Source organism: Aotus nancymaae, unplaced genomic scaffold (assembly GCF_030222135.1).
Source record: "Aotus nancymaae isolate 86718 unplaced genomic scaffold, 86718_ANA_hifiasm-v0.15.2.pri h1tg000003l, whole genome shotgun sequence".
NCBI classification, from domain to species: domain Eukaryota; kingdom Metazoa; phylum Chordata; class Mammalia; order Primates; family Aotidae; genus Aotus; species Aotus nancymaae.
This window is the reverse complement of record NW_026988414.1, coordinates 30350601-30367067: the sequence shown is the minus strand read 5'-3', so window position 1 is coordinate 30367067 and position 16467 is coordinate 30350601. Positions and strand designations below refer to the sequence as shown.

At 39.8% G+C, this 16467-nt stretch overlaps 1 protein-coding gene across 3 annotated transcripts in view; it reads left to right on the top strand.

Annotated features, from left to right (window-relative positions):
- PLPPR1 (phospholipid phosphatase related 1) overlaps window positions 1-15891 on the top strand; it is a 626458-nt gene extending 610567 nt beyond the window's left edge. For all 3 annotated transcript variants that reach the window (XM_064375977.1, XM_064375981.1, XM_064375986.1), the window contains 3 exons: window positions 1690-1866; window positions 8597-8728; window positions 14492-15891. In XM_064375977.1, coding sequence (XP_064232047.1) covers window positions 1690-1866; window positions 8597-8728; window positions 14492-14524 — 342 coding nt within the window. In that variant the 3' untranslated portion in view covers window positions 14525-15891. The remainder of the gene's footprint in view (window positions 1-1689; window positions 1867-8596; window positions 8729-14491) is intronic.
- The last annotated feature ends 576 nt before the right edge of the window (window positions 15892-16467 follow it).

Here is a 16467-nt window from a genome sequence, read left to right as displayed (position 1 = left end):
CTACTCAACAAGGATTTTCTAAGCACTACGTAATACTACGAAGAATACCAACTAACCATAGGCTCGTGGTTTTTTTTCTTTTTTTTGGCTCATGCTTTTAATAATTTGTAATCTTATAGGAAATATTTATAAAATATATAACTGGAAACTAGCATAAACAATATATAAAGTATAGATTTTAAGTAACACTTACCAGAGTCAGAAAATAGTGTAATAATATGCTGTAACGTAGGTAACTTTGATGTAACCATAGTTTTATAGTGAATCTGTTACATGAAAGAGATTCCTACCTTCTGGTATTCTCACCAGTGTTGAGGCATCATTCTAGGATATTAAGAATTTATATTGTAATACTGTAAAATGCATCTATTTAAACTTGTATGTGCTTAGGCCATACAAACATACTATAGAATATAAGTATCAGATTATTATCATTATTTTTGAGATGGAGTTTCACTCATTGCCCAGGCTGGAATGCAATGGCACCATCTCAGCTCATGGCCACCTCCGCCTCCCGGATGAAGCGATTCTCCTGCCTCAGTCTCCCAAGTAGCTGGGATTACAGGGATGTGCCACCACGCTCCGCTAATTTTGTATTTTTAGAAGAGACAAGGTTTCTCCATGTTGGTCAGGCTGGTCTCGAACTCCCAAGCTCAGGGGATCCACCCGCCTTGGCCTCCCAAAGTACTGGGATTACAGGCTTGAACCACAGCATGCTAGTTTGCTAAACTCACATAGCATGTTTTTTAAGAAATGATAGGTCAATGGTGCCCTCTAGTGGTGATTTGTAACCATTACCAAAGGTTATCTAAAGTGTTGACTTATTTGAAAAAGAGACAGCTTCCTAACTCCAGACTACCAGGGACATATTTGCTAACTGAGCCTGTAAAATGTAAAAGTCTTACCCAGCTCCCTACAACAAACTAATAACAGCTGCCTACATCTCGGGTGTTATAAAGTGCATCATCTTTTACTTAGTTCAGGTCTTCTCGATCTTTTGTATATTGTGGCACACATAAGAAAATTTCGTATTTTAAGAAACGGAGTAAATGAATGAATAAAGCCGATCACAGCTGTCCCGAGGAATGGAGTCCATTTACTAGCACAGCTGAAACCTATTTATGTGATGCAGTTGTTGGGAGGTTCTAATTCAGCCCATCAACTAATCAGTCAACACTCTGGTATTAATTGCCTGTAGGTGTGACAAAGCAACAGGAAGTTTTGGGGACACAAAAATATAAAATGTACAGTCACTTACAGTCACTCACCTAGCTGGTCTTCTCCACCCAAAGCTTCATTCCCCCAGAAGGTTTATTTGGTATCTCAGACTCTCATGTGGATTTCTTATACCCTCAATGATTCTTAAATTTGTCACATAAAAACTGCATGTCCTGAATCTAATCGTTAATGCGCATTCTTTGTGTCACTAGTAACTTCTGTTCCCATGTCCACTAGATTACAAAAGACTGATGAATGTACATCTGCTCCTTGTTCTTGCTGCACTAGTTTCCTGCCTAAACATTTTGCTAAATAGTTTAGCGGAGTTAATCAAGGAAGTGAGTGTGTTTGCTTTGATGTAGGCCCCTGCTTGCACGTGTGCTGGTGTACATACATGTGTACATGCATGCGTGTGTATGCACCAGTACAAGGAGGCTGCCTGGTCACTCCCTGGCCTCCATCCTATTCCAGATGTACATCACAAGCACAATCAAGACGAAGAGCAGTCGACTGGCCAAGCCAGTGCTGTGCCTCGGGACTCTCTGCACAGCTTTCCTGACAGGCCTCAACCGGGTCTCCGAGTATCGGAACCACTGCTCAGACGTGATTGCTGGCTTCATCCTGGGCACGGCAGTGGCCCTGTTTCTGGTAAGTTGACTTCCCTCTGCTTACCTTTCCCCCACCTCTTCTTCTCTCTGAAAAACTGTGTCAGGTTTCCCAGACTTCACCATCTGGGTTCCTTTTGTCCCAACCTTGTGAGCTGCAATTATTCGCTAAGTATTACACATACTTGTGCTACAAAAATGATTTCAGAACACTCTTTCCTTTCACAAACAGGATTGGCCATATTTCTTCTGGGTGTCAGGGAGATAATTGCCCCTAGAAGAACAGCTGGCTCTACTTTCAACACTGGGCTTGGAACTGGGGCCAAGCAGACTAATGATAAATTGGCATACCTTCAAACCAATCTTCTTTAAGTATTTGCTCTCAGCATACTGGGGGCAAACGCTGTGTTGCCTGAGGGAGGAACAGAATGAAGAACACTGGTAGAATCAAGCAGGCTTCTCCCTCATTCCAAGAAACTCAAGTCTAGCTCCAAAGTCGCATCTCCTAATCAGAAATTTTTAAAACCCTGCAGATTATCATACCCACCCTTTATTTTTGGCCTCTGTTACTGCTGGAACATGCCTCTTGGGAATCTTATTTTCACTAACTGGCTTCTCAATCACCTATCTTCCTGGAGAAGAGTTTTGGTTGATACAGTTTTTTTTTCCTATATTTCTGATTATGTTTTAGTTCCTCAAATAGATGGAGGTCTGGCCACTTGCTGACCTAGGAAATCCCTTAAATAGAGTTGAATTTGATAAAGTGGTTAATTTTTCTTTTTTTTTTTAAGATGGGGTTTCACCATGATGGCCAGGCTGGTCTTGAACTCCTGACCTCAGGTGATCCACCCACCTCAGCCTCCCAAAGTGCTAGGATTACAGGCATGAGCCACTGTGCCTGGCCCATTTTTCTTTTTTGTCTTCTCTTTCACAGTTTTATTGAAGCATGATAGGCGTACAATAAATGACACATCAGGTGTACAATTTGCTCCGTTTTGGCACACTACTTTCCCTCCTGCCCTGCCGTTTCCCTTGTCCCCAGGCAACTGGTGATCTTCTGTCATTCTATATTAGTTTGCCTTTTCCAGGATTCCATAGTAATTAAATCATAATGTATTTTTTTTCTGCTATCTTTCACCTAGCATTATTTTGAGATTCATCCATGTTGTAGAATGTATCAACAATTAATTCCTTTTTGTTGCTGTGTAGTATTCCATTGCATGGCCACACCTCAGAGATGCAGATTTCCATTATCTTCAAGGACTTAAAACAGGCCCAGAAGGATTTACGATGAATCATCAGGTCTGGAGGTTCCCATATTGTGCATGAAATGAATCCCCTAATAATATTCAGGAAGCCTCCCAAGGAGAAGGAAGCTATCACAGTCTTCAAGGACCTCCCTCTTCCTATTCTGCCCTCTTTGGCCCAATATCCATTAGGACTGGCATCACACATAGATGGACTTCAGTCCCATGACTTAACACTGCCTTTTCCAACCCCTCTTCCTTTCCTCCCCAATATGCAAAATACACACATGCCTCTCCCAGCCTCTAATTGGTTTTCCAACTTTAAAAAAAATCTGCTCGGTGGCTCATGCCTGTAATCCCAGCACTTTGGGAGGCCGAGGCGGGTGGATCATGAGCTCAAGAGATCGAGACCATACTGGTCAACATGGTGAAACCCCGTCTCTACTAAAGATACAAAAAATTAGCTGGGCATGGTGGTGCGTGCCTGTAATCCCAGCTACTCGGGAGGCTGAGGCAGGAGAATTGCCTGAACCCAGGAGAGGGAGGTTGCGGTGAGCCGAGATCGCGCCATTGCACTCCAGCCTGGGTAACAAGAGCGAAACTCCATCTCAAAAAAAAAAATATCTGCTAAGATACAGACAATGCTCACATTTAGGAAACTGATTGAGAAGCTTCTTTCTAATTCAAAATGACACGCATATCTCAGAGATAGTGTAGGTCTGGTTCCAGACCATTGCAAAAGTGACTATCACCATAAAGCTAGGCACACAACTTTTGGTTTCCCAGAGCATATAAAAAGTTATGTTTGTATTATTCTGTAGTCTATTAAGTGTGCAATAGCATTATGTATTTTTTTTAAAAAAAAAAACACTGGAGGGAGAGATCCAAGATGGCTGATGATTAGCAGCTCGGGCACGTACCTCCCAGTGAAAGCGCAAAGAACGAGAGGATGCCACACTTTCAGACGAATATTAGTTGCTCACGGACCACGAGATTCCCAGTGGAGGAGCTCCACGGGTCGCCAGGGCGACTCTTGTGGCCGGCGTGGCGGTTTTGCTGGTGCCTTAGCACGCCAGTTCTTGGTGCAGAGTCCGGATATTCCCGGGCAGAAAAGCACCATCAATCTTAACACCGCTGTTTTGGCCGGCTCAGTGGATTGCTCAGATTTCGGCGCAGGGAATCAACAAGTTGGACGTCAGAGACCCAGTTAGAAAGTCGGTAATTATAAAGACGACAGACGGACAAATATATAATGAAGGGAAGAAACCAGCGTAAAAAGGTAGAGAATACTCAAAATCAGAATGCCTCTCCCTCTACAGGGGATTGCAATTCCTCATCAGTAACAGAACAAGGCTTAATAGATTACACGGGTGTTTCAATAACAGAAGCAGGTTTCCAAACGTGGGTGATAAGAAACTTCTGTGAATTAAAAGAACTTATTCTAACCCAATGCAAAGAAACTAAGAACCTTGAAAAAAGGTTTGACGAAATGTTAATGAGAATGGACAATTTAGAGAAGAATATAAGTGAATTGATGGAGCTGAAAAACACAACACGAGAACTTCGCGAAGCATGCACAAGTTTAAACAGTCGAATTGATCAAGCAGAAGGAAGGATATCAGAAGTCGAGGACCAGCTCAGTGAAATGAAACGAGAAGACAAGAATGCAGAAAAAAGGATGAAAAGGAATGAGCAAAGTCTCCAGGAAATATGGGACTATGTGAAAAGACCTAATTTACGTTTGATAGGTGTACCTGAATGTGATGAAGAGAATGAATCCAAGTTGGAAAATACTCTTCAGGATATCATTCAGGAAAATTTTCCCAACCTGGCAAGGCAGGGTAATATTCAACTCCAGGTAATACAGAGAACACCACAAAGATATTCTTCAAGAAGACCAACCCCAAGGCACATAATTGCCAGATTTATTAGGGTTGAAATGAAGGAGAAAATACTAAGGGCAGCTAGAGAGAAAGTTCAGGTTACCCATAAAGGGAAACCTATCAGACTTACAGCAGATCTCTCAGCAGAAACCCTACAAGCCAGAAAAGAGTGGGGACCAATATTTAACATCCTTAAAGAAAAGAACTTTCAACCCAGAATTTCCTATCCAGCCAAACTAAGCTTTATGTGCGAAGGAAAAATTAAATCTTTTGCGAACAAACAAGTACTTAGAGAGTTCACCACCACCAGGCCTGCTTTACAAGAGCTTCTGAAAGAAGCACTATACATATAAAGGAACAACCAATATCAGCCTTTCCAAAAATATATCAAAAAGCAAAGAACTTTAACACAATAAAAAATTCACATCAACTAATGGGCAAAACAGCCAGCTAGCATCAAATGCTGGTATTAAACTTATATATATTTTAATTGGATAAAAAGCCAAAACCCATCGGTATGCTGCATCCGGGCCCATCTTACATGCAACAATACACAAAGACTCAGAGAGAAGGAGGAAGATTTACCAATTGAACAGAGAGTAAAAATAAACTAATAAACAAAAAGCAGGAGATGCAATTCTCACCTCTGATAAAGTAGACTTTAAAGCAACAAAGATCAAAAGAGGCGAGGAATGACATTACATAATGGCAAAAGGATCAATGCAACAAGAAGAGCTAACGATTCTATAGATCAACGAGATAGAAAATTAACAAGGATATTCAGAACTGGAACTCAGACCCGGAACAAGTAAACTTAATAAATATTTATAGTACTCTCCACTTCAAATACACAAAACATACATTACCACCTCACACCTATTCCAAAGGTGACTATATAATTGGAAGTAAATCACTCCTCAGTAATCGCATAGCATTTCATAGGTTTAAATTAAATATTGGTTGGCTGTTTGTTTGTTATCTTCTTCCCTTATTCCTTCCTGACTACATCATTAAGTATAATTATCAGTATAAAAGAGGTTTTCAATACCCATTACTAAATTGCATTCTAGCCTGGGCAAGAAAGCAATACTCCCATTCTCTCTCCCTCTTTCTTTTCCTTCTCCCTCCTCCCCATTCTCTCTCTCTCTTTCTCTTCCTTTTTTCTCCTTCCTATTCTCTCTCTCTTTCAAAAAAAAAAAAAAAAAAGAAAAAGAAAAAAAAAAAAAAAAAAAACACTGTATTTACCTTAATTTAAAAGCACTTTATGGCTTTTAAAAAAGTGTTAACAGACACAAAGTGAGCATGTGCTATTGAAGAAAATGGTTCTGTCAACTTGCTTCCCACAGGGTTGTCAAAGCTTCAGTCTTTTAAAAACACAACATCTGCACCATGCAATAGAGTGAAGAGAAATAAAATGAGAACATGCCAGTATTTGGAATGGATCCAGGCATTCTTTCTACATTGAAAGATGAAGACTAAAATGCAAATACTCTGGATGAAGTTGCAGGAAAACTAGTACCAAAGTGATCATGAAATGTTGATGTCTCATTAGGAATTTTCCCTAAGGAATGTCTTTAAAAATACCATTTTATAGATATATAGAAGTTACACACTTTTGGGGGTATGTGTGATATTTTGATACAAGCACACAATGTATAATGATCAAATCTGGGTAACTGGGATACCTATCAACTGAAATACCTTGTGTTAGGAACATTCCAAATATATTCTTCCATTTATTTTGAAATATATGGTAAATTATTGTTAACTGTTGTTGCTACTGTGCTAGCGAGATCTCATCCCTTCCATCTGAGTGTATTTTTGTACCCATTAACCAACTCCTCTTCCCCCTACCCCCAACTACTGTTCCCAAGGAATCCTTTTTTTTAAAGAAGGAAAGAAAACAGGTGACTTGAAGGGAACAGAAGGGTTTCAAAGGGAGATCGATGGTATATAAATAAAGACTTTGGCTCAAGAAAAGACAAACAGTGTTGCTATCCATCAGTTCTGAAGCCAGCCATCCCCAGTTAGAGGAAGAGCCTTTCTGACTGTCCAAGCAATTTTGTAGGGTCTTTGTGGGATGACGTTTGGGGTTTGCTGAATCCCCACAAATTCTGCTGCAACATTAAACTTGTTTCCTCTCCCTAACATGCAGCCCTGTTTCTCACCACTCAGTAACTATTTGGTCTGCTTGTGCTTTCAAGTGACTTCCCAATTCATGTCAAAATGTGTTTTCCCACAAATGGCCTTTATGCGAGACCCAGATCTGTGGTTGAATTGCTCTGGCATGAGAGAGACCCCCCCGTCTGTACATGCCTGTGAACACACCTCATAGACACACACAAAGCTGGGAAATGGGAGGATGTCCTGGAGGAGCCTGGAGGCATTCCAAAGCAGAGACTTGAAGAGGAGACAGAAAGAGAGAGAAAGCAAACACCGAGGATGGCAGCAGATCGCCTGCGAATGTTCAATAGTGCTTCTGTTTGTGTTTCCCATGAGGCGGAATGTGGGGGAAAGGGGAAGGAAGTTATTAGTTGAGCAGGGACCACATGCTGTATGCTTTATATACATCTAATCAAGTGCTCCCAGGGCAACTCGAACAATAGTTTTATCCGCATTTTATAGATGAGGAAAATTAGGCTTAAAGGTAAGTAACTTGCCCAATAGCCACCCAACCAATAACCAGCAGCAGGACCTGGGTCTCTTCACTCCAGAGTTTCTACATGTTCCTCTGCTCCCATTTCCTGATGAGGGGAGTGAAAGCAGAGTGTTAAGAGTGAGATAGAGGTGAGCCAGGTAGAGGGGAGGCATGCAAATGGACTACAGCGTTTGAAGAATAGCAGGAAAGATTCAAAGATGCTGGATGAAGAAACAAAGTATGGAAAGAGGAGGGAAAAGGAGGCTGCTTCTTGGGCAAACAAAACAAAACATAAAAGCAGGGAAGATGGTAGAGTCAGTTATGAAGAGACCTCAGCAGGAAACAGAAAAGTGGGCAGTAACTTACAGGGAAAGTTTTTAAATGGAAGCAATAAAAGAAAACTAAAGAGTTATCTAATCTCAAATAGTCATAATTTGAGGATGACAATCTAAGGTAAGAGTCAAAGACGAGCTAACACAGACTGAATGCTTGCTATATGTTTGGCACTTCTTAAGGGGCAAAATAGTATAAAGGTATGATTTAGGGGCTCTAGAGTTTCAATCTCTGTGTGACCTTGGGCAAGTTACCTAACTTCCTTGTGCCTCACTATCTAGACTGGAGATAATAGTACCTCCCTTATGAAATTGATGGGTGGGTTAAGTGAAATCAGATATAATCCTCAGGGTCGTGCCAGACACAGAGTGGCCCTCAATGGATTTTAGATGTCATTATGAGGTGATTTGCATTCACCGTTTCTTTAATCATTACAAATCTATGAAGTAGGTGTCACTATTCTTATTTTACAGGTGGGAAAATGGGCCCAATGGGGTGGGGAGTGATTATTACTGGTCATCTGGTGATTAAACACATGCTTCCACAGTACTTCCCATAGTCCCTTCCCCCTCTCAAAGGAAAAAGGTCACTCAGGTGATGATATTCAAGGGGAAAGGCCAGGCACTGATGGCTGTAGTCTGACCCCATTCTTTTTTCCCCTTCATCCTGCAGGGAATGTGTGTGGTTCATAACTTTAAAGGAACACAAGGATCTCCTTCCAAACCCAAACCTGAGGATCCCCGTGGAGTACCCCTAATGGCTTTCCCAAGGATAGAAAGCCCTCTGGAAACCTTAAGTGCACAGGTATGGTAAAGCAGTTTTAGCCAACCCAACCCACAGGCTGAACACTCTGGGTCGTCAGTATCAATCCATTGATACCACTAAATCTACCCAGCCTCAATGAGAATCTGATTCATTTATTGTAAAGGCCCTCACGAAAGGCAGTCTTCACTTTTTCCTCTAAATTATTCTTGTATTTATTCTGGGGGTTGGCAATCTTGAATCCTTAGAGAGTTCTTAGTCATGTCTCACGTAAACCCCAGCTGTTTCAGGATACTTTGACCTATAACATAATATCATTTATGAAATTTGGACTAATCATATGGAAAACCAATTTGACTTAATAACTAGGACAATATTTGGAAAGAAAAAGGTTGCATTATACAAAGTGATGTAAGCTGGGGGCACATTTAAAAAGGCTACTAAATGTCCCTTAGGAACTGTTTTTGTGACAAAAATTCAAGCAACAGTACTTTCTGATCCGTTTCTCTGCAACAGAAACTGTATCATACCAGGGATACAAAAAATAATTGGATACAGTCCTTGCCCTCAAATAGCACAGATGAGAGGCAGGCACGGTGTCTCACACCTATAATCCTAGCACTTTTGGAGGCCAAGGTGGAAGGACTGCTTGAAGCCAAGAGTTGGAGACCAACCTGGTCAGTGTAACAAGTCCCCATCTCTACTAAATGAATGAATGAATAAATAAATAAATAAATAATTCACAGATGATCAGGAAAGGTGGCTATAAATAGGCAGTCATAATATGACACGCTGAATCAGTCCACAAAGTGTTGTGTGAATACACATGAAGGAGAAAAAGTCTACTCTGTCTGAGAAGACAGGGAAAGCCAGGAAGAAGACTTGCCAACCGAAAGGAGCCTGGACAGATGATATGAAGCACTTAATTTTGCCCAGGACAATTGCTAGGTGCTTTACAAATGTATTATTACTTGAAAAACCATCCTATTGAAAAGATTCTGTAATTCGCATTTCACAGGTAAAAATAAGAATACAGAAGACAGGCTGAGCATGGTGGCTCATGCCTATAATCCCAGCACTTTGGGAGGCCAAGGCAGGCAGATCGCTTGAGCCCAGGAGTTTGAGACCACACTGGGCAACATGGCGAAACCCTACCTCTACTAAAAAAATACAAAAATTAGCTAGGCATAGTAGCACATGCCTGTGGTCCCAGCTACTCTGGAGGCTGAGGTGGGAGGAGTGCTTGAGCCTGGGAGATTAAGGCTACAGTGGGCCGTGATCCCACCACTGCACTCTAGCGTGGGTAATAGAGTGAGACTCTGTCTCAAGACAAAACAAAGCAAACAAACCTGAAGAGAGTGACGGTAGATTACCTGCCCAAGGCCCTAAAGGTAGCAAGTGGGAAAGCTGGGATGAGTAGGAGTTTTTTAAGCAGATAGGGAACAACTAATATGGTTTTCATTAGCATGTCATCTTTTCCAGGTAGCAGAGCCCGGCTATCGTGTTTATTTTCTGTAATAGTCTATTTATCTTGAGATCTTGTTTGTACTTGGCATTTTCCTACTCAGCCATTTTTACAGAAGATGTAAGGGAAAAGCAACTCATTTCCCTTTGGATTATTATGTACTTATCAGTGCAATATAAAATAATATTTTCATTATTTAAAGATTATTAACTATCACATCTCTCTAAGACAAACTACCCTATGCTTTTTGTTTGTTTCACTGAGATGGAGTCTTGCTCTGTTGTCCAGACTGGAGTGCAGTGGTGTGAACTCGGCTCACTGCAGCCTCCACCTTTCCGGTTCAAGCGATTCCCCCGCCTCAGCCTACCAAGTAGCTGGGGCTACAGGTGTGCGCCACGATACCCAGCTAAGTTTTTGAATTTTTAGTAGAGATAGGTTTTTGCCATGTTGGCCAGGCTGGTCTCAATACCCTATGCCTTTTTACCTTTAATTAAATCTTTCTAATATTATTAATGAACCGGGTGGGCGGGGGTGAGAACAAGAAAGCTTATATCCATATCTCCATTTGGGGAAAAATACTTAATGTTCTCCCTTAACACAGTACCAAGTATTGCTGTTTTGTTTGTTTTTCCTTAACTGGTATTAAGACAAACATTTTGACTTGGTCTAGAAATACAATGTTAACAAAAATATTTCTGGATGATTTATATACAGCCTGTAGCTACCGGTTAAATATCAAATTAGCTAAATAGCTATACCTTGTAATGAAATAGTGAAATAGGATCTCTCTAACTTTTGTTCCCTAATTACAATCCTTGTATTTAGTAAAGTCAGAGAGGGTCTCTATTTTGGGGGGTGGTAAAATGACAACAAGTGAACTTTAAAAAACAAAATATTTGCTGAGTTCCACAGACATGTCAGTCTGTATCCTTGTAAATGCTGTCTCCTGAATATCCTGATACAAGAACACCCCTTTTGCACACCCCATCCTTCTGCCCAGCACTGCTCAAACATGACTTCTGTCTGACTCCGTCCCCAGCTTTCTTTCTCTCTTCGTTCTCAGGACCATTGATTGTTGATCAGACCTAGAGATGTCCAGGCTCTATTTTGGAGGATTCTACTTAAATTCAAAAACGAAGTGCTAAACAGAGTTTCAAAAACCGCTATTCACAAGCTAGATAAAGATTCTTGAAATAGATATTAATTCATTGTTTACAGGTAGTAGCTGAACTTCTCCGAAGCCCGTCAATAAATCTTTGTGGCAATGGATGTCACCACATATGGATACAATTTGAGGCCTTGCCTGAATACCACACTTGGGCCAAAGGTCCCTCCAGACCTCTCATGTGATTGTCACTCTTAATTAAAGCCAAGTGTTCCCTCATGTCTGCCTCCTCCAAAGACTTGGGGCTCTTTGATGATCAGGACCCTAGAAACCATGTCTTATTCACCGTATTTCTTGGCATCACAAGGTGTGAAATAAATGTTCGTGAATGAATACAAACTTGTCCCAAAACCTAAAGTAGCCACTTTAGCCAAAACCGAGAACCTCAAACTTAACCATAGTCACTAATTGAACATCCAGGCAAAGTAGAGATTTATGAGAGATGATGAGCAGGACTTCTGCAGGCTAGCCAGAATGAAGCTACAGAAGGCTAAAGCGAAGTATTGCCTCTCACATTGTGCTATCCATACCAATCACGAAAAATTCAAGTCTACAACCATCTGCTTTTAGTATTAAATGTTTCCACATGTCTAGTTAGAAAGATACACCCTTTATTTGTTGGTCAGGAAAAGAGAACTAGCATTTATTGAGAGTCATCTCATTTAATATTCACAATACTGCATTGGTTTTATTATATCCTACCTTATAGATGAAGAAAGTAAGGCACCAGGTTTAATATGCTCAATATCACCCAGTCAAAATTAAACGAAGACCTATCCAATTCTAAAGGTGCTGCTCGTTCTCCTACACTACACGGTCTGCAATTTCATTCAATGAAAATTCCTTTTATGAAAGCGACAACCCCCAGCATGGAATATGAAAACATGCTACAGGGGGCTGGTATATTGGGCCTGAGCTACAGTTCTTCCAAAATAAGTATCTCCTGTGGGCAAGAACTTCTCGTGCAACTCCAACAGCCATGGTTTCTAGTAGAAACAGCTTCATAATTTTTGGAACGGAGCCATCTTCCCAGGAAGTGGATTTTTGGGATCAGAGATTAGAACCCTATTCAGAGCACACATTCAAACACATGAAATCCATCCCACCATTCAAAGTACCTTAAGGGAAGACTGAATGGGGAGGGCACCCGTCACCCTCTTTCCCTTTCTCCCAAGACATTCTTTTCCCTGTGCCACATGGAGCCCTCAGAGCCACAGTGCTCTGGTCTTCTCTAAAACATTAACTCAAACTGGGATATCTGCCTTCTGTGATTCCCCTTAGTATAGCTGATTGAGACAGGGTGCATTTTCTAAAATCTTTCTCAAATACCATAAAGAAACCAAAAAGTAAACAATTATAAAACAAAAATAGTCAAGTTTTTCAAAGTATTATTTTATGATTCTATAAAGTTATTGGGATCCCAAAGGAACCAACTCTTAATTATCCATGTTCTACACCCCCAGGCTCACGATGTACATAAGCAATCAGCTGAGTGTTGTTCAGTTGCATTCTTGTCAAACAGAAATATTGTCAAATTGAATATTCTATTCAAATAGAAAGCATATTATAGAAGTAAAAGGATATTTTTGCCTTAGGAAAGAAATGCACCAAACCTGAGTTTACACAAAGATTTCAGACAAAAGTACCTTGAAAAATACAAAATACTCTATTTCTAAAATGTGTATCTGAGCTCTAAAGAAGATAAGGTAAATCCCCAGTGTTCTAAAAACAGGAATCAGGAAAGCCATAATTAGATCAAAGACGCAATTTGTTGAAGTATTTAATAATTTCATAGACCCAAAGCATTGAGTTTTAAGTTCAAATACAAGACAAGTCCTTCGGTCTGCAAGAAGTGGGAGGTTACATGTAGTTTTAAAAATTGAATGCTTCTATTTGATGGACCTGGAGCAGTTACTAACTGCTGCTAAAGTTTCTATTATATTACCAATGCAAGAAAAAAGTATCCTTGAGCCTTCTGTCTGATTGTGGCAGCGAAGATTGAATAGAGGAGTAATGGCAGGGAAAACATGGAGAGAGAATTTTTGCAACTCAGAAATAACTTTGTCAACAGTGATGAGCCCATTTTACTCAAGAACCTTAATATCCACCCTCACCTGGTCGATTACATGCATAGAAGCTTAATAGTTAAAACTAATTAAAAGCAATCCAGTGACAAAAAAGTATTTGACATAATTACAAGGAAAATGAATGAATCCTCAGTCATAGGAGATTGTAATACACTTCTCTTATTAATAAGCAAATAAAAATAGTAAGGATACACATGATCAATAACGTTAATCTGATGTGCATTATATATAACCCTCCTCAAAATACGTGAAACATTATGAAAATGCATCATGTACAAGGCCCTGATACAAGTCTGAAGAAAAACATTTTAATGGATCTGTATTATGTAAACCACATTTTCTCTAAACAAAAAAAAAAGTTAACTAAAAACAAACCCAAAAGCGTCTATACATTTTGAAATATTAAACTCACTTCTATGTAACTCATGACTCAAAGGATAAAACATAGAAAGTTTTTAAAAACTAGAACTGTTTCATATTAAAAAACATTACATTAAAAATGTGTAGGATGCTAAGTTACTCTGAGGTCCTTAAATGTTTATATTAGAAAATACTGAAGTCTAAGACAATTATATTGAGAGCAAGTTTAGGTGAGGATGCCCTGCACAGTAGCTTGTGCCTGTAATCCCAGTACTTTGTGAGGCCAAGACAGGAAGATCAGTCGAGCCCAGGAATCGAGACCAGCCTGGGAAACATAGCGAGACACTGTCTCTACAAAAAATGTAAAAGTTAGCCAGGCATGGTGGCATGCACCCAATGTCCTTGCTACTCGGGAGGGAGGCTGAGAAAGAGGATCACTCGAGCCCAGCAGGTCAAGGCTGCACTCCAGCCTGGGCGACAGAGTGAACCAGGTCTCAAAAACAAAAACAAAACAAAAAGCTTAGGTGAAGAAATTATCCTATTTTGGATGAAAAATCAGGAAAGTTTTAATAAAGGAGGTAAGAGAATTTGAGGAACCTTGGAAGAGCATATTAAGGGGAGGGAACAGCCCGTGCACACTTGAGACAAAATAAGGGAATGTTTAGAGACAAGCGAGTGTGCATACGCGACCCAATCTCAGATTGTATCTGCTTGTGTTTGCTCCACAGAATCACTCTGCCTCCATGACCGAAGTTACCTGAGATGACTGACGTGGCACAAGCCGTTTTTTAAAATCACCTTCCAATTCTATACTTCAAAACACACAGTTGCTCAATGTCAAACTGTGATGACAAATATTATGTTTATCTAGTTAGAAGCTAATGTTTTGTACATTTTTTTGTATGAGGAAGTGATGTAGCTTGCCCCGATTTTTTTTTTTTTTGGTCAGCTTTAATATATTTATGCCAGAATTTTAAAACCAACAAAATTTTCTTGTTCAAGAGTGCATCGAAGAACCACATTTATTCAACGGTTGATGTTGTTTTGTGATATTTGTACACAAATCCTCTTTTCTCAGTTTTATAAACACAGAAGTAAATATAACAGTTCACTTTAAACTTTTATTACTATAGTTTCTGCCTCCTCCAGAATTTTTGAATTTTAATGAAAGGCAAACTTTTGAGCTACAGGAAGGGCAATGTTGGTTAGTAACAAATCTCAGTCAATTGTAGAAAAAAAATTTTTAAAAGAATGTTGCATTCTGATCTTTTAACAAGTTGTTACATTCACAGTTTAAAGTAATATATTAACAAAGTCACCTAGTTACACAAAAAATTGTCAGAGAATCCTGGATTTGGAGGGTATTTGGGGTTATATGATTCTTTCCTAGACAACGGCCTCTACTAAAGAACTCAAGATCTTTCTGGAATGTCCTTTGGCAGGCAGGTGTCACTGCCGCCTTTTTTCCAAAAAGCAGCCAACATCAGCCTCCCCTGTCAACTCAACAGTTTTGTATATCGTATTGTATGGACTTTATATGAAAATGAGTATTTTACAGTTTGCACAGTATTATTTTACAGAAAGGGAATCAGAGAATCTACAACATAGGGCCCCAAAACAATGGCTTCACTTTGTGGCTTTTAATTATTCTAGAATTTTAACTGCATCTCATTTTTCTAGCATGGTGATAACTAATATGTAACTCCTTTGAGAGAGGGAGCTCTTTTGTCTGTACCTATCAGAATGTTTTCTTGACACTTCCATATTGGCTCTTCTTAGCTTTTTTTGTACATATTTTTTTTTCTAAAGAGAAGAAAAAGTTATCACAAAATGTGTTCTGGCTCGTGTCTTTTGTTTTAACCTTCATCCACTGGATAAAGGTATTTGAAAAGTCTTGATGAAGTGAACTCATGTTTACACTGTTCAGTTCCACATCTGCTGAAATAAATTCTAATGGGGGCATGACTGAGAGATCATTTCACATGTGTGAGTGACAGTGTGTGAGCTTTTAGGCAAATAAAATTCTTTAAGTTATTAAGCTACTCAAACATTCTGGATCCCTAGTACGCTCCTCTACCTCAAGGCTACCCATAGATACTTCCGAGTTGTCAATAAAAAGAAAATAGTTTTTAATAACAAAAGTTACCTCTGCTAACATTTTTCATAATCCCCCATCTCATTCTGGCCTAAGCTTACCTACACACACACACAATGGTCGCGCACATCTTCTGGGCGATATCTGACTGCAGCTGGGAGGGGGACAAGGAACGAAGAATGTTTAAGGCTCTATTCATCCCAGGTGCTAAGCTGCGAAGTTCGACAAACTCAATCTGTCTGTTCTCAAAAGTGAGCCCAGTGAGGCTGCGACAGAGACAAAGTAGTACTAAACATGTCAGCAGTAATATTAAAACCCAGGTCTGCCCGACTCCAAATTTCATTCTCTGTACTTCATCAAGATATGCCTTTGAACCAAGTCCACATCTTTTCATGGGTTTTCAGTGTAATATACCTACTTATCTGGCTTAAGGGATACTACTGGAAGAAAAGGAAATAGTGCGAAGGAATCATTTGTAGGCTCTGAGCTCTCCAATCCTGTATAAGCTACCTACATGTAATGTCACGCAATTTCAGAATGATCTTTTTTTCTAAACATATTTTAGGATTTCTAAAAAAGAAGCAATGAGGGATTCGTTTTATTTTATTG